This window comes from Cavia porcellus, unplaced genomic scaffold, assembly GCF_034190915.1.
Source record: "Cavia porcellus strain 051 isolate PalLab524CR breed Dunkin Hartley unplaced genomic scaffold, mCavPor4.1 scaffold_10, whole genome shotgun sequence".
NCBI classification, from domain to species: Eukaryota; Metazoa; Chordata; class Mammalia; order Rodentia; family Caviidae; genus Cavia; species Cavia porcellus.
In genome coordinates, this window is record NW_026947493.1 from 61593506 (window position 1) to 61618256 (window position 24751).

At 32.8% G+C, this 24751-nt stretch overlaps 2 protein-coding genes across 2 annotated transcripts in view; one reads left to right on the top strand and one right to left on the bottom strand.

Moving 5' to 3' along the window:
* The window catches only part of Cnbd1 (cyclic nucleotide binding domain containing 1), a 349396-nt gene that overhangs the window by 269244 nt on the left and 55401 nt on the right, over positions 1-24751 (top strand). Inside the window, exon 6 of the mRNA XM_063256859.1 lies at positions 4090-4268. Within this exon, the coding sequence (XP_063112929.1) occupies positions 4090-4268 (179 nt within the window). The remainder of the gene's footprint in view (positions 1-4089; positions 4269-24751) is intronic.
* Positions 12820-13107, bottom strand: LOC106025760 (non-histone chromosomal protein HMG-17-like). The gene is given in 1 exon segment (XM_063257790.1): positions 12820-13107. A coding segment is annotated over 1 exon segment (288 nt).

The following is a 24751-nucleotide window of genomic DNA, read 5'->3' on the forward strand; positions in this document are numbered from 1 at the left end:
CTTTTACAAAATAATTATACTATTTTACATTCACCCAAACAATGTGTAAGAAGTTCAGTTGCTCTAAATGCATACCAAAGTTTTATTTCCTTTAATTTTAAAATTTTGATAATTCTAGTCCTTATTCCATCTGTTTTCAAATAAATGCACTTATTAGAAATGGATTTATGTATAAGTGGTTCTTATTTTTTTGTTCCTTTTCACTCATTTTAATTAAAAATTATTTTTAGCCATACATTGAACAGTTATTTTGCATCTAAAAATAACTGAATGTGTTATGAAAATATTGTCAGTGTTTTGCAAATAATTATGGGGCTTGTGATTTGGGATACAATTTCAAAAATGTCTTTACATAAAGATGTAAAATATACTGTGCTCCAAACCAATAAAATATATTTCTTGAGAAGTGTGTTAGAGGTTGGAAAAACTGATGCAAGTGATCCAGGTAAAGAAAATTGAGGACCAAGTCTTGTGAGAATTGTTTTACACATTCTAATGTCAAGAGTTTTTACAAAGTAATATTTAATATAAATCATTTTAAGCAGTTCTGTTAAGTAATGTAAATGTTATAATTATATACAATTTCATCCTCATGTTTAAAAGTTCATTATTTCATGTTGGCTAATCATTTAAAGTACTAATTGAATAAATCTTTTAAGACAAAGATAATTTGACTTGACAATATTTTTAAAAATGAAGCCTTAAAATATCCTTCTTTCTTGATATTATACAATGAGTGTCACATTGGTCCTTAGCCTAATACCTTTTCCTGCCTCTTAGACAATAATTGGATCCATTTGTAATGTATTATTTTGAAGATATTAATGGATATTAATAATGGATGTTTATAATGGATTCAATTGTATTGACAGTAAACTTCTAAAATTCTCTCTCTTACCCCTTAATTTCTCAAATACAACATTGTTGGGGTTAGAACTCTTTCTTGTAAGTTTAATTTGGGAATCAATGAGATGTTTCAAACCTAAATATGTTTTCATTCTTTTCAAATTCTTCCAACTGGTTTACCTCTGAAAGTTTTCCCTAATATTATACATATCTTTACCATGTAAATGAAAACATTTATGTAATGTAAACACATTATTTAGCAAAATTCATTGCAACTGGACAAAAGCTTAAAGAAAATAGGTTTCATTGAGAAGAACAGAGGAGTGGTATTTATCAAAGTGAACATACTCTCTTGGAGCATGACAGCCACTCCCAGGTTAACACTTGTGTGCTATTGTTACATATTCGTTAGGTGCTGCTTTTGAAATGAACTCTATGCAGGGAAAACTATGGAATGATTTTTAACACATGATATGAATTGTTAATCCTAGCCTAGAAAGACACAGTTAAACGTATGTATTTTTCCACTTTCTTGTTGCTGGATGAAATATTCAGACTGAAATCCTAAAGTAGAATAGGCTTAATTTGATTCTTACTTTCAAAGGGTTTAGTTCATGGTAGGCTGGCTCCGAGGCAGGAATACTGCGGTGGAAGGGCAGGTTGGAACAAAACTGCATGGTTCATGGCATCTGGAGATCAAAGGAAAGAAACAGTGCTGGCAAGGAAGGGGCCAGGACCATACAGATATCTAACAGTATTCCTGCACGACCCACTCAGGCACACCCGGAAGTGTGTTCTACTGATTCCTGAGGCAGTTATATTTATATCCAGTCACAATGCTACGTCAAGTTTCATCATACAATACTCTGATTATATTTAGCTGATTTCAAAGTAACTTTTCAAACCAAATGGCATTACATTTTGATCCTAAATTTCTCAAAGATATTTTATCTATTTCTACTCCCTTTACAAAATGCCATTCTTTATACATATTTATAGAAATCGATTTTTCACAGAGATAATATTCTCTGTGACAATGTGACTCTATATATAAGTGACAGATGGGCCAATTATGCTTGGAGTTAGCTGAAATACTAACAGTATCTACACAGAAGTTTTATCCAGCTTTGAGTAACAGTGTTGTAAAGGACAATCCTTTAAAAATTTTCAGGATTTGTTTATGTTATATCGTAAAAAGTCACCAGACAAATGGTTCAATAACATCAGAGTGAAAACTCTGACAACTTCTTTCTTTTTATTTTTCTTTCTTTCTTACTTACTTTCTAACTTTTATAACTTTCTAGCTTTCTAACTTTCCAGCCAACTCTCTACAAAAACAGAACTCAAACATGTATTAAAAAAATAGAACTCAGTGTATATTAGAATATTCCTTTCTCTTAACTATGTTACCCCAATGTAGTCAGTCAAAATCATTACTAGTTTTTCAAAATTTTATCACCACTAATCTTTACATATGCTTACTATCATCTAGTCCTCCAATAACTCACTTCTCAGCTGTGAATAAACAATGATTCTTCAGAGTTCTCAGCACACAGATTAGATGTTTCATGAATGATAGTGCGTTACTCAGAACAGGATTCAGCTTAGGCTCCAACATCCAAAGAAAATCAAAACTGGTTTAAAGAAGAGTGAAAAATCACTTTCTCTAACATCACTGTGTATGGATAAGGTGACAAAGACAGCCCTGTAAATAAATGCAGGGCTCAGAAGCTAAAGAGGAACAGTGATTGGCAACTTTTAGGGCATACAAAGTTACCCTCAAAAGCTATTTGTAAAGTTTTCATCTGTAGCAAGGTAATAAGGAAAGTGTTAAGAAGTGATCATATAGCACTTGAATAATTTGCTACAATCCTAAAAAGTAATGTGAACAATTGAGAAATGGAGAAAGATATTATCCAGGTTCCATAGCCTGCTTCTTCAAAACAGTAGGTTCCAGACGAGGTGAAATTGATGTAAGAAGCAATCAAAATGCTTACAGAGAATACACCTGATTTACAGGTACACAGATTTACAGGTACACAGTTGGTCTTTAGCAATTAAGTTGGATGGCAGATTGTGGAGATTTATAAAAGGGAGTTACACAAGTGCTGGAGAAACTCTTCTTTCTGGTAATATCACCCTTTCTAAACTGTCTTTTATTAAATTCTATGAATTATCTTCATTATATCTGTAGTGGATTAATAACTGGTAGTCGACTTATAACATCAGTTGAACTGAATCAGTGTGGTGCTGAGTGTGATGTGGGGCCCACCTGATGATTGTTGCCTACAATATAAAAAGCAGAAATGGAGAGAAAGAAGTGTTGTTTGGTGTTGTTGATTCTTCCGGTGCTGTTAGTTCTGGAGGAGCTGGTCTTGCTGGCTTTCCTGATATGGACTTGGCTGTGTCATCATTGGAGGAGCTCAAGACCTTGCTGTTGTTAAGGATTGTTGTGAAACTTTTCAGAGGAGTTCTGATCCTTACTTTGAGTATCACTTCCTTGCTTTAGTGCAGAATCTTCAACCTTAATGCCACAGATCCTTCATCTTGTTGGCACAGACTTTCTGGCTGCCACTGCTGATCTTTGGGCCTTCCCAGTGCAAATCCATGAAACAGACTGACATGAATCATTGTTGTTGGATTTGTGTGGGATGTTGTCATGCGCTGTAGGTCTTACGCTGGACTCATGCAGGATGTTGCTATGGGATCCAGGCCCTCAGATTGATTGTTTGGGTCTTTGGTGTGTGGCCAGATTCACTTAACTTTCTGTGTTTGACTCTCTGGATGACTATTATAAAATAATTCCATAAATTATCCTGCATAAAATTGTTTTCCGTAAAAACCCTGACTATGACTATATCCACATCAATGTTAATAATAGTAGTAGAAATATAGTGTTACTTATATAAAATACACATGTGATGATTTGGGTGGAAGAAGTAAACTTCAAGGATTTTTCTGGCCTTATTTTTTTTCATAAAGTCTTAAATCTATTAATAATTGATATGCTATTATATTTCTTTATTTTGCCCTAGAAACTATTAATTCCGTGTTGAGGTAGTTTACTCTATGTAATGGTACTCCAAATATACCTTTGACTATCCATTCCATTAGAAGATAGTTCGATGTTTGTTCCTGTATGGAAAAAAGTATGCATTTGTTCTCATTGTAAGTAGATTAGATTCCTATGGGTCTAATGCCATATATATGTATAATCCTGATTTTTTTTCTGTTTTCATTCAGTGTTTGGAAATGATGGATTTTATGTGATATTGAAAGGCTTAGCTCGACCTTATATACCACCATGTGAAGAAAGTGGCCTATTAACAGGCTCTAGCATACCTCAGATCAATGTTGTTTATGAAGCAGACTTAGAAACCTCTCCACCCCTAGAGATCTTCCTACCTTCAGATGACTTAATGGTAAGAAACAAAACTTTGCCTTTCCCATATATCTATTGAACAGAAAAATCAAATTTTAACTTTAGTATATTTAGATCCAAATATATTCAGAGTGCTAAAGCAGTCAAGATAATATATCCTTTAATTGGAAATGTGATGAAAAGGTTTTCATCTGCAGTGCCTTTAACACTGTATTGTATACTGGCAGAGGTTGTGTGGTGTACTTGATCACCATGGAAAGGTTGATGTGGCTGGTTCACTGAAGGAGAAAAGATACAGTTTATGATGATGTGGGTGATTGAATAGATGACTTGAGGAGGGGTACACAGAGCATGAATCCTGAAGAGTCTTTAAAATCAAGTCAAGAATGTGTGTTTATCATTTTTATCTCAAGGGTAATGCTAAAGCAATCAATGGTTTGAGTGCATTATCACTGCAAGTTTTTATTTGAAGAACTTTTTTTGCCTAACCATATTATTTAATGATTATTAACTGGTCACATAACATAAAACTCAATTTATTTCTGCATCTCTGGATAGTCTACATGGAGATTAGGTCTGGCTTGTCTATAATTGTGACTTAAAGTCATTTCAGATTTAAGGTATGCAGGCTACTGACAGAGGAAAAGAGTTTAAAGGAATGAACTAAGTTATTTATCATTATGGATCAAAGATGGGAAAACCAAGAACAAATATCAAGTTCAAGAATAATGAATATAGGATAAAATCAAGAATGATGAAGGATAAATTAAGACAAACCTACAAAGTGGTTCTTTTATTTTACAATAATCAGTAATGTACTTGGTCCATTTTTATGATAGGTATGGAAAAGATTTCAATTCACCATATAAGTGATAACACAGTATATATTTAATGACACCTTAGTTCATTTTAGAAAAGGAATACCATTTTTGTCACAGTACCTATTAATTAGGAGTGGTTCTTTATTGAGTGTGTAGGATTCAATATAATATATTTAGATCCATTTGCTTTTTTAAATGGTTGAATTAATTAATTAAGTGATGGTAACATGGGCACCTCTGCTTCTTCGTTGTGTATTAAGTCACTGACAGCAATATTCTTCTCTGTTATTTTATTTGGAGTATGATATTGTTTTCATTTTGTTTTCTTTCCCAGGGTAGAGGGAGAGATAGAGAGAAAGGCCATATGTTTTTTACAGTGGCAGTTCTTACCAGAAAGGTTAAGGCCATAATAGGGAAATTCTGCCAATAACCAAGTGTGCCCTAAAATCATACATCTAGGCATCATGGAAACTGTAGCGCCACTCTAAATAAGACCAGCAACACAACTCAAATTTTTAATGCATACTGCATGGTTCTTTGGCACAATAGTTCATCACAGTGATATTTATGTGTGAAGGTTTAATGTCAGTGTTTAAAATTAACAGTTTTACTTCTTTCCATTAGATGAGTTAGCAGTATTCTAGGTGAGAGAAAATAGGTTTTCATTCATCAATGTCATTTTTCTAACAATGTTCAATCTTTTAACTTGATTAATTTTGGGATATTTAACAAGTTAGCTCATCGACTGTGAAAATAAAATATAATAAATTTCACTAATTTCACGCTTCTTTTAGTAGGTAGAATGATTATTGGTTGATAATTTATATGAGATATTTGAATGATAATAATAATAATGTTTATTATATTCCTATGTTTATCCCCTTGTGCATGTCAATACAATGGCACATATACAACTCTTACAGATTTTGCCCCTTGTTTTGTAGTCTTTCAAGCACGCCTACAAATCCACACATAGCACACACACACACAGACACTATGTCTGAAAGCACTCGAAGAGGAACAGAGGATCACTCAAGTGAAAGATAAGCCATTTTCCTTTTCCTCAAAGGAACAAGCAAAACCATTGCTATAAAAACAGAGGAAACAGTACATGCTTAGGAACGAGGTGTTGATAACAGGGAGAGCTAGTACATCTAAAAGAGGAACAAGTTCAGGGTAGCTCGTGAAGGGAAGGAAAATGCCATACAGTGAAGGAAATCGAGTTTCGCTTCTATATTCATACTGACAGAATTCCGTGTAATATTTCACACAGTGAAGGAGCAGCTAGTATTTTATTGTCCCATCCCTATTATGTGACCGTACATGGGAAACACACATGGTGTCTCTGATAACAGCATCTTCCAAATCACAGGTGGTACACTCAAACCACATTTTATGGCTGTAGCAACACTGGCAGTTTACACTTATGTTCTCCATGTAAAAAACTGTTCTAATGATAATAACACACAGTACATGAGTCCTTGTTGTACTGCATGTGATTATCTAAAACACTGGGAAGATGCTGAACATAATGTGGGAGCTCAGTTTTTAGGTACAATTGCTGCTCTTGCTGATGGTGCTTCTGTTTTTCATTTTGTTTCTTCTTTCAATTATTATCTCTGGCTTTCCGTATTTCTTGTCAATACGCTTTGACAATCTCTCATCCTTTGTACAGAATCGACCAACTACTGCTGTTCACCTTCCATATTGTTGCTAGAGTGACATTTGTAAAATCCAAATATTTCAGGTTGTTTCTTGAATGTTTCAATCATTTCTAGTCACTTATAACATTTCAGTTCCTTTGTCACGGCTTCCAACACCTTTCATGTTGTGCTTAACTCCTCAGCATATTTTTGCTAATAGTAACAAGTGAGTTGTAGTTCACTGAAGTTGGTATTTTCTCTGTGTTTTTACATTTTTGATTCCTTGCACCCATAATGGAATGCTCCCTCAGAGGCTCCCAACTTCATGATAAAACTAACTAACTCTTATTTTCTCGTGAAAACATTCCCTCATTTTCACTAGTCCCGTGATGCATCTTGTATATGCAGATAGTGCTATGAGCTTTCTTCCTGTGACTTCTTAAATTTTTGCTTTACTTTCACTCTATAGTAAACACAGTGAAATCTACATATTATCCTCCTTATATAATTTATCCACTGGAATAGATTCACAAGTCATTTAGAATAAAGGCACTGTGTCATAATGACTGAAAGAATAAAAAAAATAGTGTAAATATTTGATGTAAGAAAACAGTGCACAAAAGGAGAAGTCTTATGCACAGGGAGGAAACTTGGCCCATTGGGCTGAGAGGTCTGTCAAAGGTGAGTAGGTCATTTCAGTCAGGTTTGTTACTTACCTTTTAATCCTCTGGAAGAGCTCATTTTTGATGAGGAACTAAAAAAGGCACTTGGAGAAAACACTGACCTCATCAATTTTAGGAAGATTAACTTGGGAGTTTAGACTTTGCTCTAATATCTTTCAGTTACTATTGTTTCCATGAAATTCAGTGTCTTTAGTGCTTTAATATTTTGAACAGATTTATACTTTGATGTCAAAGCCACTGGACTCCCTGCATATTTTTATATTGTTATATATCAAAGAATACATTTTAATAAAATTTTATTCTCAATCCAAGGAATGTCTAAGTTTTAAATTAAAAATAAAGCACCATCAGAATGAATTTGATATTCAGCATGAGTAGAAAATTAAGATTACTGGATAAACAATCTCCATTTTTGCTACAATTTCTCTAAATATTTTTTTAAAAAAAAACTCCAACTTTTTGAAGAAATGATCACATCCTTTCTTTTTAGTCCTGCGAATTCTTTTTCATAATATGACAAAGGAGAATGTCACATTTTACATATTCATTTGCTTTTTTAAAAACAGTAGTGAAATATCATATGATGTATGTATAAAGAATCATTTTTGTAGCTCTGGGCAGAGTGAAGTGTGTTTGGCTAAGGTGGCTCAGAGGAAAATAAGAATGGGGAGAAGGCTCTGGGAACGGTCTACATCAAAAGGGCTGATTGCTTACTGCTGTTGCTTTAGTGTAAACATACAGAATTTGATGTGCTTTGTACATATTTTTATGTAGAATTTTATAGACTGGACACAAAGTATTAAAGAAAACATTCAATGATAATTTCTAGAATTTTGCACAAAGCATATTGATGAATGTGGATATGGACTTACTGTCACTCGGAAGACTGAGGTGCAAGAGAGTTCAAATGAAAATTTAAAGTCATGATTTAGCCATATTAAGCTTGATAGCTTGAGATATTGAGTATTTACCCACATGAACATGTTGACAGTCTGCAAAGTGATTGTAGAGTTCAGGAGTATTATGATATTGAATAGCAAGTCATAGACATGTTGGTACTTTGTAGTATTAACAGACTGAGATTATTATCAAGCAAATAAAAAACACAGTTTGGGAAGATAAATGATAGAAATGTATTCCACATTTATTACACCCAGAGTTCATTATTTCATTTAAATTATTATAATACCTTCCTAAAGGTTTCCATTCTTTAATACACAGTTTATATTGATTTCTGTTATTGAAATTTTCTGATGTTAAATGTTAAAACATTTTACTTTTTCACAGGTTTAGGAAATATTTTGTGTTTTTTTAATTTATACATTAAGTATACTTCTTTTCTTGATTTCCTATATGTTGCCTGCCTTTTTAATCTTTCTCTTTGTTTCTTGTAAACATACTTGTTTCCAGTTATTCCAACCTTCAGTACATATATTCATCTTTTTCCTCTTTGCATAACTAGAGATTGTTATTCAGTCCTAAGGAACCAGCACAATAACCTTCATGATTTCTGCTGAAATCTTCACGGGAGTTTAATGCAACTCTACCCTATTCCTCTTGTTTCATATCCTTTGATCTAGCCTAACATTTTATATATGATTTAACTTCAAGTTGGCTAGTATTTATTAATAGACACTTATTATAAAATATGTTACTTAACATTTTGTAAAACGCTTTATTTTGTAATTGCACTCTATTGAGGAAGACACATGGTTAATTCATGTGCTTGGATAAAGCTTATGTAACAGATATACAAGAAATTCTCAGAGAGAAGGAAAATATAACCCTTAAAATTAGAATTTCAATCACATAGAAAGTCAATGTCAGGAAATATTCAGACAGTAAGTACTACAAATAATACATCTTGAGAGGCTGAATTAGCTCTAATTATTAAAGTCTATATTTAATAAGCTTATTTAGCATTTTAATTATTTTATAGATTATCATTGAAGGTTTTTGTGGAAAAGCATGAAATAAAAATGTGTATTTTAAAATTTCCTGTTCATTGGTATGAACTATATGACAGTAGACAGAGGCTGGAGACAAAAATAACAAAGGACGTTACTGAAATGGTCTATGTTCAAGGTAATAATTTCCTGAGTTGGGGGTTGATAGACAAAACTCTAAGGTTAGGGCTCAAAAAATAAAAGTTAAGTAACAAGTGAATAAAATTGAGGCAGGTTATTATGTCAACATGACGTTTTTTAAAATTTTAGGGACCTTTCCTAAAACTTTCAATCAAGCAAACATTTTAGAATTTTTCTAGAATCTACATAGTGATATTGGGAATGCTATAAAAATGCTAATAAAATTCTATAATTTATAATTGAATTGAAAAGATATATAATGAAGATTGACTAACTTAAATAGTAAACATTTGTCCAATTTCATTGTGATAAAATTTTATGATAGGCTGATTTAAAACTTAATAGTCCTTCAATATGTTATTAGTTATATCATATGTATATATATATATATATATATATATAATTCTAATGCTTGCATATAATAGACTGTTAAATACCATTAAATTGAAGTTTAAGGCTAAGTTTTATATATATTTTAGAAAGAAATATTCAAATTATATAATAGGCATAAAAGATATCTAAGTATGCATTTAATACATACAACCATATATAAAACATTTTTAAAATGCTGAAATTTCTATGTGATTGTGTTCATGTGTGTGTGTGTGTGTATGTGTGTGTGTGTATGTGTGTGTGTGTGTGTATGTGTGTGTGTGTGTGCAGTTTTCTTCAATGGGTGAAAAGAAAGGTATAATCTTCATATGCCTTTGAGAAGTTTAATTATTGTGTCATAACTACTAATTTTTAAGGTCAGATAAAACAAGTAAATCATGATGTAAAAGAAGCAATCTATGGCTTTTCTGCCTAAATTTTGTAATTCAAATAGCTTACAAGAGCGTTATATTATTTGTATGTTCTATTTATAATTTTTTTCGTTTTTAAGGAAACGAATCAAATTCAGGAAATTCCTTGTGAACATATACCTTGTTAACATATGTATATTATTGTGGAAAGCATGAAATTTTCATGGTTACTATCATCTGACTTTTACTTGTGAAAATATTACATAGTTATATTTAAAAACAAGAGGCATAGTTAAACATGAAATGCTTAGACCTTCAGAATGTGCAGCAGTTAATTCATCACAATAGAAAATTTCTTAATCACTTATCTGTATCTTCTTTTGTAAATTTTCTGGATTGGTAAAATAAAAGTACCATAAACTGAATCACTTATCAACAACAGAAATTAATTTCTCATTCTGAAAAAAATCTCAGTTTCAAGGCTCTGGAAGATTTGGTGTTTATTTCATAGCTGAACCTTTTTCCTGTGTACTCACGTGGTGAAAGAGATAAACTAGCTTTCCTCCTTATTTCTAAAGGATACTAATCCACTATTCTAACTATGAGATTTATAACTTTATGCCTTAATAACTCCCCAAAGTCCCTAAGCTCCTTGGAGATTATCATTTTAAGGAAGACATAAACCATTCCATTGCATACTACAAAAGCTTTATCTGATTTGACATCTGATAGCATTTTGTTTATTCAAAATTTTCAAATAGAGTCCTGCATATGCATTTTTGTGTTTGCTTTTCTCTTAGTACAATGTCTTGTAATATTGTTGCCTGTATTAGTAGATGCTATGTTTAATTCCAGAATGATAGCTAATTGTACGTACATCATTATTCCATTGATAAACATATATTTTCAAAGGAATAGGTATACATGTAAAAAGTTTCTATGATAAATATTTTTATTCTTCATGGAAATATACCTAGTGATGAAACTGTTGGATTATATGCTTGAATCATGGCTTGGTTAATTACTAGCTAGTTAAAGTTGGATGTGTTGCTTAGGTTTTAAAAGTTCTGTTTCATTATTTTTGAGATAGATGTATTAATAATATTACTGATAATATGCTATGTGTATAACTGCTTTGATGTTTAAAGATGATTCATGAAAGCACTTAGGAACTTTATGAATGTTACATTTTGTTTACTATGCATTAGTGATATTATTAAAATGAATTTTGTTGGCAGTAGTTAATAATTAAATTTTATAGAAAGAGTAGAAAATAGATGGCAAAAAGTTTTTGATGAAATTCAGCATCCTTTCATGCTAACAGCTCTGGAATAGTTAGATGTGGAAGGAATGTAACTTATCAGAGTAAGACCATGTCACCTTGGAAATATTTATTAAATAGAGAATGCAAAGTCCTAAACCGAATAGACAAGAAATAAAAATAAAATGTATCCAAATTAGAAAGAGAAAAATTTGTTTGTAGAAATTGTGGTTTTTTATACAGAAAACCCTATGAACTCCCTCTCCCCTCCCCTCCTCCGCAAAAAAACCCTGTGAGAACAGATACATGAATTCAATAATGTGGCAGAACATAAATCAATGTGCAAAAATAAGTAGCAATTCTATAGACTAACAATAAACAATCTGCAAGACTACCAAGAAAACATTCCAAATCACTACTAAAAAATACTTATAATAAACGTGACCAAAGAGTACATGGAAGATCTCTGTATTGACAACAGTGAAACACTGATGATATAAAGTGGGGCTGTCACAGTAAGAGGAAAGATGCCTTTGTTCATTCATTGAAAGAATGTGTTGTGAAAGGGCATGTTAATAACATAACAGACACATAGGTTAATGAAATAAAATACATAGCTCAGCTATAAAAACCACGCATTTACTGTCACTTGATTATCTACAAACACTGAGAAGGAAGGATACAGAAAGGATGGTATCTTCAGTAAATGATATTAGGAAATCTGAAAATTCATTTATAGAAGAATAAAAGTTGACCTTTATTTCACATTATATTCAAAAACCATTCCAAATGCATGAAAGACTTACATGCAACTTGGAAAAAATAAGATTCTTGAGGAACACGTTGGGGAAAACTGTCTGATAATGAAATAAATTATTTGGAAATAAATTATTTGGTATTGGCCCACAAATACAGGCAACAAAAGTATCAAGTAGGATTATATCAGAATCAAAAAGATCTGGACACCTAATGAAACAAGTATCACTATCAAAAGGCATGGTGCAAAGTTGGAGAAAATATTTGTAAATCATACATATCTGACAAGCAGTTAGTATCCAAAATATATAAAGAATTCAAACAACACAATAACTGATTTTTTAATAAAGCTTTATAAAAGTGCAGAATTTTTAAAAAACTATATTGTTGGCATTATTTTGTGGGGAGGAACACATGTCATTAGTACAATGTCCCGAAAAGCTAGATTGATATGTGGAAAGCATCTTTCTCTGCTAGGTTTGAGAAACTTTCTCTTGGCTCCAAGAAGGAAGACTTCCCTGATGTCACATGTGACCATAAAAGCCTTGTAGTATGGGACAACTCTAAGTTCATTTTATGTCCCCCTTTTCTCTATCATTAACATGGACTTAACCATCTTAAGTGCAGAGAGCTAGTGGAGAGAGCACCTTCGGCTTTGGGTGCCTGGTTTGTTTTGGTATCTCCGTTTTCTGCAATCTTATTGCTGTCCTTGCTGGCTCTTTACCCTTAGGGTACATTTCCTCCCTTATTTGCAGGGCCCTTTTTAGGATTGGGCTCTGGGTTTGGAGGAGATGGTTCAGCAGACAACCTTGCAGATCTTCTCTGTTGTTTGTCCTTTACCTTGGCTTTATTTTTAGCATCCTCTTCAGCCTTTGTCTTGGGCATGGTTGTGACAGCAGGACACAGGTGCTGGAAGCAAGGCCCAGCAGTGCACAGCTTTGGTTGGTCAGGGGTCATTCTCACCCCCCCCCTTTTTTTTTACAGTATATTTTAAAATCAGATAGTTGATTCTTCCTTCTCATTTCTTTTTGCTCAGGATTGATTAAAATAGATTATATTTGTGGTTCTGTACAAGTCATAGATTTGTTTGTATTTTTATGAAACATATTGTGCTATTGACATAAAATGATAATGACAAATATGCACAATGGGATAATGTTAAGCCTAGAAAAACAAGGAAACCCTGTCATTTGTGGTGATAGCAATGAACTTCAAGGGTACTATGGGAAGTGAACTAAGATAGCTACAGAAAGATGTGGAAGTTAAGAGTGCAACTCTTGGAAGCAGAGAGTAGAATGAACAGAGACTGGGGTGAGCATTCATGGTTACTGAGGAGATGTTAGTGAAAGTCTAGAAAACTTCAGTTAGAAGTTCCAAATAGCTACTGTACTAATGACAACTATATTTAATAACAGTATTTTCTTGAAAATTGCTGAAATAGATTTTATATACATTTACATTTTATAGTAATGTAAAATAATATACATTACTATACTATACATTAATATACAATATAGTAATGTAATGTATATAATATACATTTTATAGTAAATGTATATAATTTCATTTGTCACTTAACAAATACCTTTAAAATAAAAAAAGAAAAAGTAACTTTTGGTAGATAAGAAAGTATTGAAAAGACTGAATTTAAAATGAGTAAAAAGTAAATAAAAGAAGGCATTCATTGTGGTTAGAAACTGATTTAAGGAAAGAAAAATCAGAATTCAGAAAATATTGCAGGAGTCACAGAATGTATTGTGTGATTAGATTGGAAAATTCACATAAGGGAATATTTTTGAGACAGACTTAAAAGAAATAGGAGAATACAAGATTTTGAGCTTGAAGCTTAAGAATTTTGGACTTTTCTGAGACACTTCTTGAAATATGGACTTTGACTTACACTCACAATAACAATGCAACAATTTATAGATGAAAAGTTTTGAAAGAATAGGAACTAAAGTGTAATCATTACATCTCACTCATGAAAAGGAAAGAACAATTGTAGGATGACTACCCTTGTCTAGGAGTGAAAATGTGAGGACATGAAATACAAATAATTGAGTTCTTAGTTTGTGACTGTGTAAATAAATGTTACACCTGAATAAAGTTCACAGATGATGTTTGCAATCATTTGGGGAACTATAATTGTACCACAATCACCTTTATTAATATATATGAAGTCAGTACTTTTTATAATGGTATAGATTTGGAATGAGTGATAAAAAGCACATGTTCATAATTTAATTGCTTGCTGAATAAATTTAATTACTGATATTTATATTAATTCTCATACTGTATGGGAATAAATCCTATCTCAAAGATCTCTTTTACTGTTTTATATCACTTACTGATTATGTTATGAATAAAAAACTCTGTGAAGGAAGAAATGGTGAAAAGAAGAAATTTGGAGAAACCAATGTGCTGCGTGCATATATTAGGGTTATATTTTCCTAATTTAAAGGGCCAATATTTTGTATAAGTTGATCACTGAACTATTAAAGCCCAAATTTTCAATTTCCAAAATATAAAATACTCCAAGTCTGTGTTATAAACACAACCGATATTTTTCAGCTATGGGAAGTTAGACTATGAGTATCTTACATAGCTTAACTTTGTTGGGTAGAAATATTAGGGGGATGAATGAAGCCATTAAAAATACTTGCTGTCACTGGGAAAAGCATGAATATTCTCATAAAGCAGTTGCATAGCAATTTCAACTGTAGATACTAAATAAAACTCAACTAATAGCTTCAAGGAAAAATATATTCCAGTGTTAAGATCTTGATCAAGCAGTTGGAAGTTCTGAAGAGCAGAGGCAAAGTCATATTTGAGGACAAGGAATTTTTTTCAAGATATCTGGTTGCTATGCCTTCATTATGGTAATGGGTGCTTCCTAAGTGTGCCATTCCCACATTGCCTTCATTCTTTTTACTTGCCTCTCCATCTCCAATATTCCTCCAATATGCAAAGACTCATTGTGAGTCTGGCCTACTAAATCCCTTCCATTTCTTCTCCAGTTTACTCATACACTATTTTGAGCGGCTCTCTGCTGTGTTCGGATGTGGTTTCCCAAACCTACCATCCCATCCCCTATACCAAGGTGATTGTTGAAATCAGGAAATCTAGTATCAATAAAGCACTTTAAGCTGTTCAATAAGAATAAAGTAAATTAAATTCAGGTTAAATTAATTAGCTAGGGCCTTCAAATTATCAAAGATAAACTGTGAAATGAGTTTTGATTCAACTAAGCTGTGAATGATCGAGGATTTAATCCATATTGATTAAACGTTCCTGTTTTCATGTACTATATTTATTTTAATCTAAATAGTCATGTTTAAAACATATGCAGTTATTTTGTTGATAAAATGAAATGCAAATGTTAAATATTAAATATTAGAAGTCTATAACCTAAAGCATAAATGAGAAAATATTTTTGCTATAATGGTAAATTGGAAGGGTAATATCTAATTATCTCCCCAATAATTAAACAAATTAATAGAGAGAGTATGAGATATTGCTAAAACATGAAGATATTTCTTATCATTACTGTATATAGTGTCCTTTGTTTTTACAGAGTTAACATATGTGTTATAACTAAACCAAAATATTAGGTCATATTAAAGTTACTATTATTTGCAAGTAAAGAGTAGTTATATTGTGTGTAACTTTTTATAGCTCTTCTATTATTGAAAACAATAAAGTGATACCTATTGATATGTAATGAATTTATCTATGTTATTCTAAAAACAATGTAAAATGAAAAAAAAAACTTTACATATAAGCAATAATTCAGATATATTTCATTTCAAAAACGTACACTTAATAGTACTAAGCATTCAATGAATATTTTTGTATTTATTCCTATCTTTATTTCATGAAGCTATTTCTCATTTGAATACTTGATTTTATCTGTGTAAACACACAGAAGTGTTCAGGACTGCTATTGTTCACTTCGGAGGCTGACGCAGGACAGCTGGAAGCAAGGTTAGCCTGGGCTACGTAGTGAGAGCCTTACCCCCCAAAATGCTGTTATTTATCTCACTGTTTTAAGTAGTATATGTACAAAGCCTAAATAATTGTAAAATTATAGAATTTCATTATTAATTAAGATTAAATTTAGAGAGAGAAACGTAAGTGTACTTTCTGATGTATGGAAATCTTTATAGCTTTCATGAAAACTATTTCATATAGTGTATTCAATTTACTACTGTTTTTATATTTTTTGCTTATTAATTTACGACATCTTCGAATATAGTAATATGTATTCGGTTATATGTATTGCAACTATGATCTTCTAATACATAACATTTTTATGTAGTCAAACAAGTTGGCTTTCACTTTGAAGGCATCTGACTGCAACCACTATGATTTGATGAAAATATTTTAAAAATACTTAATGTTTCTCTCAATATTATTTTCATATTTAGAGGTTTGAAAATCTAAAATATATTTACTACATATAACTATCATTTTCAATTATGTTTCTTATTGATCTAATAATGTGATCTAATTTGTAAATAATTTTAATTAAAATTTTGACTTGTTAAATTGGATTTTTTTTTAAACTGGGGATTAAATTTGCGACTGCATCCTTGCAAGGCAAACACTTATGCTGCTGAGCTAAATTCCTGGCCCTTAAATTGGAATTTTTAAAATATATGTTTAAGTGACAGTTGCATCATTGCATTCTCTGTCATTATAAATTTATTTGCTTGATGTGTCAGTTTGGATTAGAATGATTCAAATGGAAATGGGACTTCATAAAATTTACTTTTTACTCTACAGGTATTGAACCCAGGACTGACGTACTAAGTTATATCCTCAGGTCTTTTTTTATTCAGAGAAAGAGTCTCACTAAATAGACACGTTGTGCAGGTTGGGCTCAGATTTGTGATCTTTCTGCCTTAGTCTCCCAGAGTGATGGAATTATTGGGATGCAACACTGTGTCTACATTTTGGAATTTTACTTTGTTTTAAAGGTTTTTTTTTTTAAAACCTTAAATAATGACATCTTACAAATGCTATATATTAAATTTTGTTTTCATCTAATTCTTTTGATAAATTATTATTTAAATTTATTTTGACAACATTTGTTTTCCTATTAATAGCAATATTTATTATGAAAAGTTGACTATTGAATGCTTACAATATGCCAGGTCCCTTTAAGTCCTTCAAAGTCTTGCATTATTATATCCTAATTTCTATTCATCTTCATGAAATTTTCTAGAACATCACCTTTAAGATTTTAGTTGTCTTTGGTTGATTTTATGTGATTCTATGAAATTCTCCACTATTTCAATTTTAAAACTTTTCTAACAAACACAAAATAATGAAAAGATGAGTCGAAATTGTTTGGTACTTTTGCACTGGACAATGTGTTTTGCAGTTTTTCTATTATTTTTGGAATAAGGTTATATATATATATATATATATATATATATATATATTTCTTAGATCATAATTTCTATTAATTCCTTATGTTATGGATCTTACTAAGAATGAAAAATTTTAGGATTTGCAGAAACACAAAATAGATGAGGTCAATAACTATACCAGAATATTTTGCATCAAAATATTGATGCTTTGAATGTAGTCAGTAACATTTTGAATTCAGAGTAACTTTTTCTTTTGCAGTTGAAAGTCATTTTGGAAACTTGGTTAGTAAATTTGCTTTTGGCTTCTGTATCAGTTAAGCTATCCAATTATGTAATGTAAATGGCTACTCATGATGATCTAAATAATATGTGTTAGCTCATTGAAAGCCTGGAGCCAGATGACTCAGGGACATCTTCATTTAGTGATACAACCCTGCTACCTGATGGAGAGGCTGCCCCATCTTTCCTTTTTGGAATCCTAGATTTCTTCTGCTGATTATCCATCCCCTCAATTGCTGTCAGTCTTCCAGGCATGGAATAGAGGATGGCATAAAAAGTCCTTTTACAGGGGAAAAATCACTTTCACAAACTCCACAAAAGATGGATCTCCGTTGCTATTCACTTGCCTACTCGGATGAGTTTTATGTCTATTTTTCAATTCAAAGTGGATAGAAGTGAATATGATCACCACATTACCTTAGAGGAATCAATATTCATTCCTAAAGGCTTGGTCCATGATCACTGGGCTCTTCCTAGCCTCAGGCTTGAATGAAGTCCCAGCTTCATCCAGAGGAAAGCATTCATATTGTGCTCCTGGCAACGTGACTGTTGAACTTGGCTGTGCTGTAGTAACAGAATCATCTTCCTTAGAAACTGGATCAACTCCTTCTGTCAGGTATCATTTGGCATTTATGCTGTTCAAATGTCGTGGGTCTCTGAAAATTACACATCCATAATTGTGTTCCATTAACTATCATTTTAACTGTATTCTTTAACAATTTTAGACTCACCATCACCAACATTTTTGGGTACAGCATATGATGCTTCTCATGCTAGTTGGCTCTCGTTTATTCATTTCCTATGTCAAGAAAAACAGTTTTTTTAAACTCCTATAAATTTATATATTATATATGAACATACATATGTATGTATGGGCTAGTTTTCTTGGGATTAACTATTTTTTGAGATATATGTATAGACAGATTTGAGAAATATGATTATAGAATCTGTCTTCATTATTCTCTCTCTGATCATCAGACTTATACATTCCCACATAAACTGATAATATTCAATGTTTTTGATGAAACAACTACATAACGACATTTGAATTATATTGTTTCCAGTGACTCTTCTGACATCAATTTCTATTTTTCCAAGTGTAGGGAGCTGTTTGAGCTGTCACACCCCTACTCTTTGGCAGGGCTACCGTAGGCCCCGCTGAAATATTTGAATTTACATAGAGTGGCTCAATGATCCTCTACACTTTGGACAGATAGTTGAAGGTTTTGCTGAATGGACAGTTAGTGGCTCAGTTAAAGTTATCAGAGTGGTGGTCATGCTGCCATTTTTCCCTTCTTGGGACCTGATTCTGAAACAGTGCCTGGTACCAGTTCCCTTGTAATTGTCTCAAGAAGCTTAAGGTTATTAAGACCCTGTCTAATTCAGATCCACAGAGAGAACATAAATACCGGAATCAAGCATACAACATACATGTCCTTATATATTTGTGATTTTTTGGATAAGTTAGTCCCATAATTTGACAGTTGATATAATCAATAAACCTCTTTTTTTTTTTTCTTTTCAGAGGAAGGGATTTTTCTCAGGCCCATTTGTAACTGGCCCTAGAGAATAAGGGTGTTTCAATGCCCCACTCTTTACATCTGATGAAGCCAATATCAATACACTCCAGTGATGACTACTGACCTATACCAGTGCACTTCTCCCCCTAGTTTCGCACACATTAGAAGTGTCCCCTCACCCTCAGGCTCTTACCTTGTCCATGTTCTGGTGCCATATGCAGCGACCCATTGTGGCTACTGAGTTTCTTGGGGTTAAGGACCAGCAAGAGAATGAGAAAAATAAAGACATAGCTGGAGTCAGGTGGAGCCCTTATCCTCCTGATGGGAGAAAAGGAACTGTTCAATCACTGTAGCACCTTTATTTTTATACTGGCAGAGATGATGTCAATTTCAGCCCCTCTCCCAGCAACCCACTGCTTGGCAGCCCTGGGCCCCTTGCCTTCTTGGTGCTAAAACAACTTGTTTACATAGTTTGTTTTGATCTCTCTGATTTTTTCTGGACTGGCCTTGCTTTAACCCCACACATGTTATCTATCTTCAGCTTTAATGGCTGTTATAATCAAAATTATTTTATTATGATAAATATAATTCAGTTGTGGCTTAAAATAGATTAGGTTTTATACAGGAAAAGAAAATGCTTTTTCTTTTTATGTTTACTTATGTGAAAATAAACTGTGATTTCTTTTATATCCAGCACTTTGAAATGTGTTGAGTAGTATCAAGCAATAATTGATTCATAATTTGTTATTAAAAGTGAATTCTATTCATAATTTAGTAATTTAATAAGAAAAAAGATAATTTGTCTAGACTATAAAGTTCTTTATAATCAGAAGAACAATTAATTATTTTACTAAGACTGAGTTAACACAAACACACAATTTATTCTTCCATGGTATTTTAGTAGTGTTAATTTCATAAACTTAAATTAGCACTCAATGCCATGTGCTGAATACTAACTAGTAGAACAATAAAAATGAATGCAATATTTTCATATTTACAATCTGGTGCACAATTTTTATAGAGTTCTGATCACTGTAGCTACATCAAAACTTATAATTACTTCTTGCCTCTAAAGAGCTTATAATCCAGTTGGGGCTCAATACCTGTGTATATATGAATTGTTTTGTTTTGTTTTGTTTTGAGACATAGTCTCATTCTATACCTCAGAGTGGCCTCGAACTCACCATGTAGCTCAGGATGGCCACGAACTCACAGCAATCCTCATGCGTCAGCCCTTGAACTTTGGCACTACAGGCCTGTGCTACCACACCTAATTACATACGCAAATAGAGTGCCATTATATAAGTTTGTATGTGTGCACATAGGTGTGATACTGAGGTTTGAATCCAGGAATGCTTTACCATTGAGCTACATTCTAAATGTTTTATATTATTATTCTTCATTTTTTAATCTGAGAAAGAGTTTGATTTTTCTTATTATTTAATACACTTTTTTTTTTACTTCAATATGGAGAACTGAGTGGCCAGAGATGAGTGTCCTTGCACCATCCCAAGCCCCAGGAGTTTAAGATCCTCATTCCTACTGGCCAAGGAACTTCCTTGCTTCCTGCCACACTCGACCAGCTCCAAAGGTCTTGGGCCTGCTTGCGCCACTCACAGTGACCCTCTCTCAATCTAGGGAACTGGGCATCCAGAATCCCAGTAGCTGAGGGCATAGAAGACAATTTCCAAGAGGCCCAGGGGAAGCCTTGGAATAGCACTTGAAACAGGGAAATATAGGAAAATGACAAAATGAAAGACCAAAATGCAATCTCAAATTTCCAGCCCATCCCAAGAAACCTTAGGAGCTAGGTACATAGAAGAAAATATATGCCATACACTTGAAATACCTGAAATAATAGCAAGTGAAATAAAGAAGCAACTCTGGAAAGCTTTAAAGATATTCAAACTAGAAATGATCTCCCAGGTAAAAGAAGAAATGATAAAAGTAATGAAAGAGATGCCGAACGCGTCTAAAGAAGACATAGTTAAAAATTTAGAGGAACAAAACAAAAAGATAGAATCCCTGGATGAACAGTATAAGAATCAAACAGAATACTTTATGCAGATTAAAAGAGATATACAGGAAATCAAAAATTCCATTGAAAGTTGTCAAAACTGCCTCAACAAAAGTGAAGACAAGAATTTCAGACCTTGAAGATATGATTGCAGCTAGTGAACAGGAAAGGAAAGCTCTTTTAAAAATAACAAGGAATCATGAAATAACAATTCAACAGCTGCAAGATGATGCAAAGAAAAACAACATAAGATTGATAGGAATAAATGAAAAAAAGAATGGGACAATGAAAAGGATACAAGAGGATATTTAGAGAAGTAATAGCTGAAAATTTCCAAACATGAGAATGGAAAATGATATCAGGATCAGTGGAGCACATAGAACTCCAAATAGGAATAACCAAAGTAAAACTACACCCAGACATATAATAATCACCATCCCAGAAGAACAGAATATTAAAAGCTGTTAGAGAGAAAAGACAGATCACCTATAATGGAAAACCTATCAGAATCACAGTAGACTTCTCAACACAAACAATGAAGTGAAGAAGAGCATGGAGTGAAGTATTTCAGATCCAAAAGGAAAATAATTTCCAACCTAGACTGATGTACCCTGCAAAACTGTCCTTCAAAACAGATGGAGAAATAAGATACATCCATGACAAAGAACAGCTGAAAAACTTCATGATCACCAAGCCAACCCTGCAAAGAATACTGAAAAACAGTTTAGATTCACTTAGGGAAAAACCATTAAGCAAAGCAGACAATTAAATAGAATGGAAATATAAAGATGCAACAACAGAAAGATAACATGTCAACAATAAACCAATATATAGCAGTTATACCATTAATGTAAATCATCTAAATTCACCAATTAAAAGAAACTGACTGGCAGAATGGATCAAGAAACAAAATTCAACCATACGCTGTCTACAAGAAACCCATCTAACCCAAAAGGATACTCACAGACAGAAGGAGAAAGGATGGAAAACAATACTTCATGCAACAGGAATCCCCCCCCCCACACACAAAAAGTGGAGGTAGCTATTCTGTTGGCAGACAATGTGAACTTCAAACCAAGAATGATCAGAAGAGATAAAGAAGGTCATTACATACTGGTTAGAGGAAAGTTCAAGAGGGAGCGATAACAATCTTAAATATATATGCACTAAATTCCAGAGCACCCAGTTATACAAAGCAAGTATTAATAGAAATGAAAAATCAAATTAGCAATAGCACAATTATAACAGGACACCTTAACACAACATTGACACGAAAGGACAGATCAACCAGACAGAAAACCAGCAAAGAAATAACAGAACTGAATCACACCTGTGAACAAAAGGACTTGATAGACATATACAGAGTGTTCCATACAACAACATCAGAATACACATTCTTCTCAGCAGGACATGGGACTTTCTCTTAAATAGACCATATACTAGCTCACAGAACATATTTAAAGAAATGCAAAAGAGTTGAAATTATCCCATGCATGTTATCAGATCATAACGCCATAACACTAGAAATTAATGTTAAAAGAAACTGTAAAAATCCCACAGAGACCTGGAAATTGAATAACACACTCTTGAGCAATTAGTGGGTCACAGAGAAAATTAAAGAGGAAATTAGGCAATACCTACAAGAAAATGAAAATATAGATACAACTTACCGGAATCTGTGAGATGCAATGAAAGCGGTCCTCAGAGGAAAATTTATTGCATTGAGTTCCCACATCAGGGAAAACAGAATGAATACAAATAAATAACCTGATGCTACACTTCAAACATCTATAAAAAGAAGAGCAAGTTAACCCCAAAGCCAAAAAAGGGAGGAAATTATACAAATCAGAGCAGAGATTAATGCAATAGAGACTAAGAAAATAATCCAAAGAATCAATGAATCAAAGAGCTGGTTCTTTGAAAGAATTAATAAAATTGATAAGCCCCTAGCCAATCTTATTTAAAAAGGGAAGAAAAAGCTCAAATTCATGCAATAAGGCATGAAAAAGGCAACATCACTACAGATGCTATAGAAATATAGATTATCAACACCTATTTCAAAAACCTCTACTCTCATAGTTTTGATAACACAGAAGAAATGGACAGATTCCTAGAAATATATGAACTAAAAAAGCTAGGTCAAGAAGATGTAAAACTCCGGAATCACCCAAATTCTAGCAATGAAACTGAAAATGTAATTGTGTCCTTACCTACACAGAAGAGGCAAGGCCCAAATGGATTCACTGCAGAATTCTAAAATAAACACAAAGAAGGCTTAATGCCGACCCTCCTCAAACTCTTCAATGAAATGGAAAGGGAAGCAATCCTTCCTAAGTCATTCCTGAAAGCAAATATAACTCTAGTACCAAGACCTGTGAAAGACTCAACTCAATAAGAGAACTAGAGTCCAATCTCCCTAATGAACACAGATGCAAAAATCCTCAATCAAATATTGGCAAATAAGATGCAGCAAATCAGCAAGAAGATTATACACCAAGACCAAGTGGGATTCATCCCAGGCATGCATGGATGGTTCAACATATGTAAATCAATAAATGTAATCCAACATATCAATAAAGCCAAAAGTAAGAATCACATGATCATTTCTATAGGTGCAGAAAAAGTTTTTGATAAGGCCCAACATTCATTCATGATAAGAACCTTACAGAATCCGTGACAAACCAACAGCCAGTATCTTACTAAGCAGCCAAATACTGAAGGTCTTTACCTTAAAATCAGGCAAAAGACAAGGATGTCGCTTATCACCACTCCTATTCAATATAGTAGTGGAAATACTAGGCAGAGCAATTAGAAAAGAGAGAGAAATAAAAGGGGTAAAGAAAGCAAAAGAGAAGTTAAATTATCATTATTTGCCAATGACATGATACTCTACATAGAAGATGCCCAAAAATCCATTGAAATTCTTCTAGATGCAATAAATAAATTCAGCAATGTAGCTGGATACAAAATTAATACTCAAAAATAAATAGCGTCCCGATACACTAACAGCAAAATCACTGAGAGAAATAAGAGAAGCCACACACTTCACACTAGCACCCAAAAAAATTAAATACTTGGAATTAATCTCATGAAGAAGTGAAAGACCTATACAGGGATAACTATAATACCCTGAAAAAAGAAATTGAAGAGGATTTCAGAAAATGAAAAGACATCCCTTGCTCATGGATAGGAAGAATAAATATTGTGAAAATGGACATTATCCCAAAACTGTAATACAGATTCAATGCAATTCCAATAAAAGTACCATCAACATACCTTATAGATTTCGAGAAGTCACTTCTAAAATTCATCTGGAGTGAGAATAGACCTAGAATAGC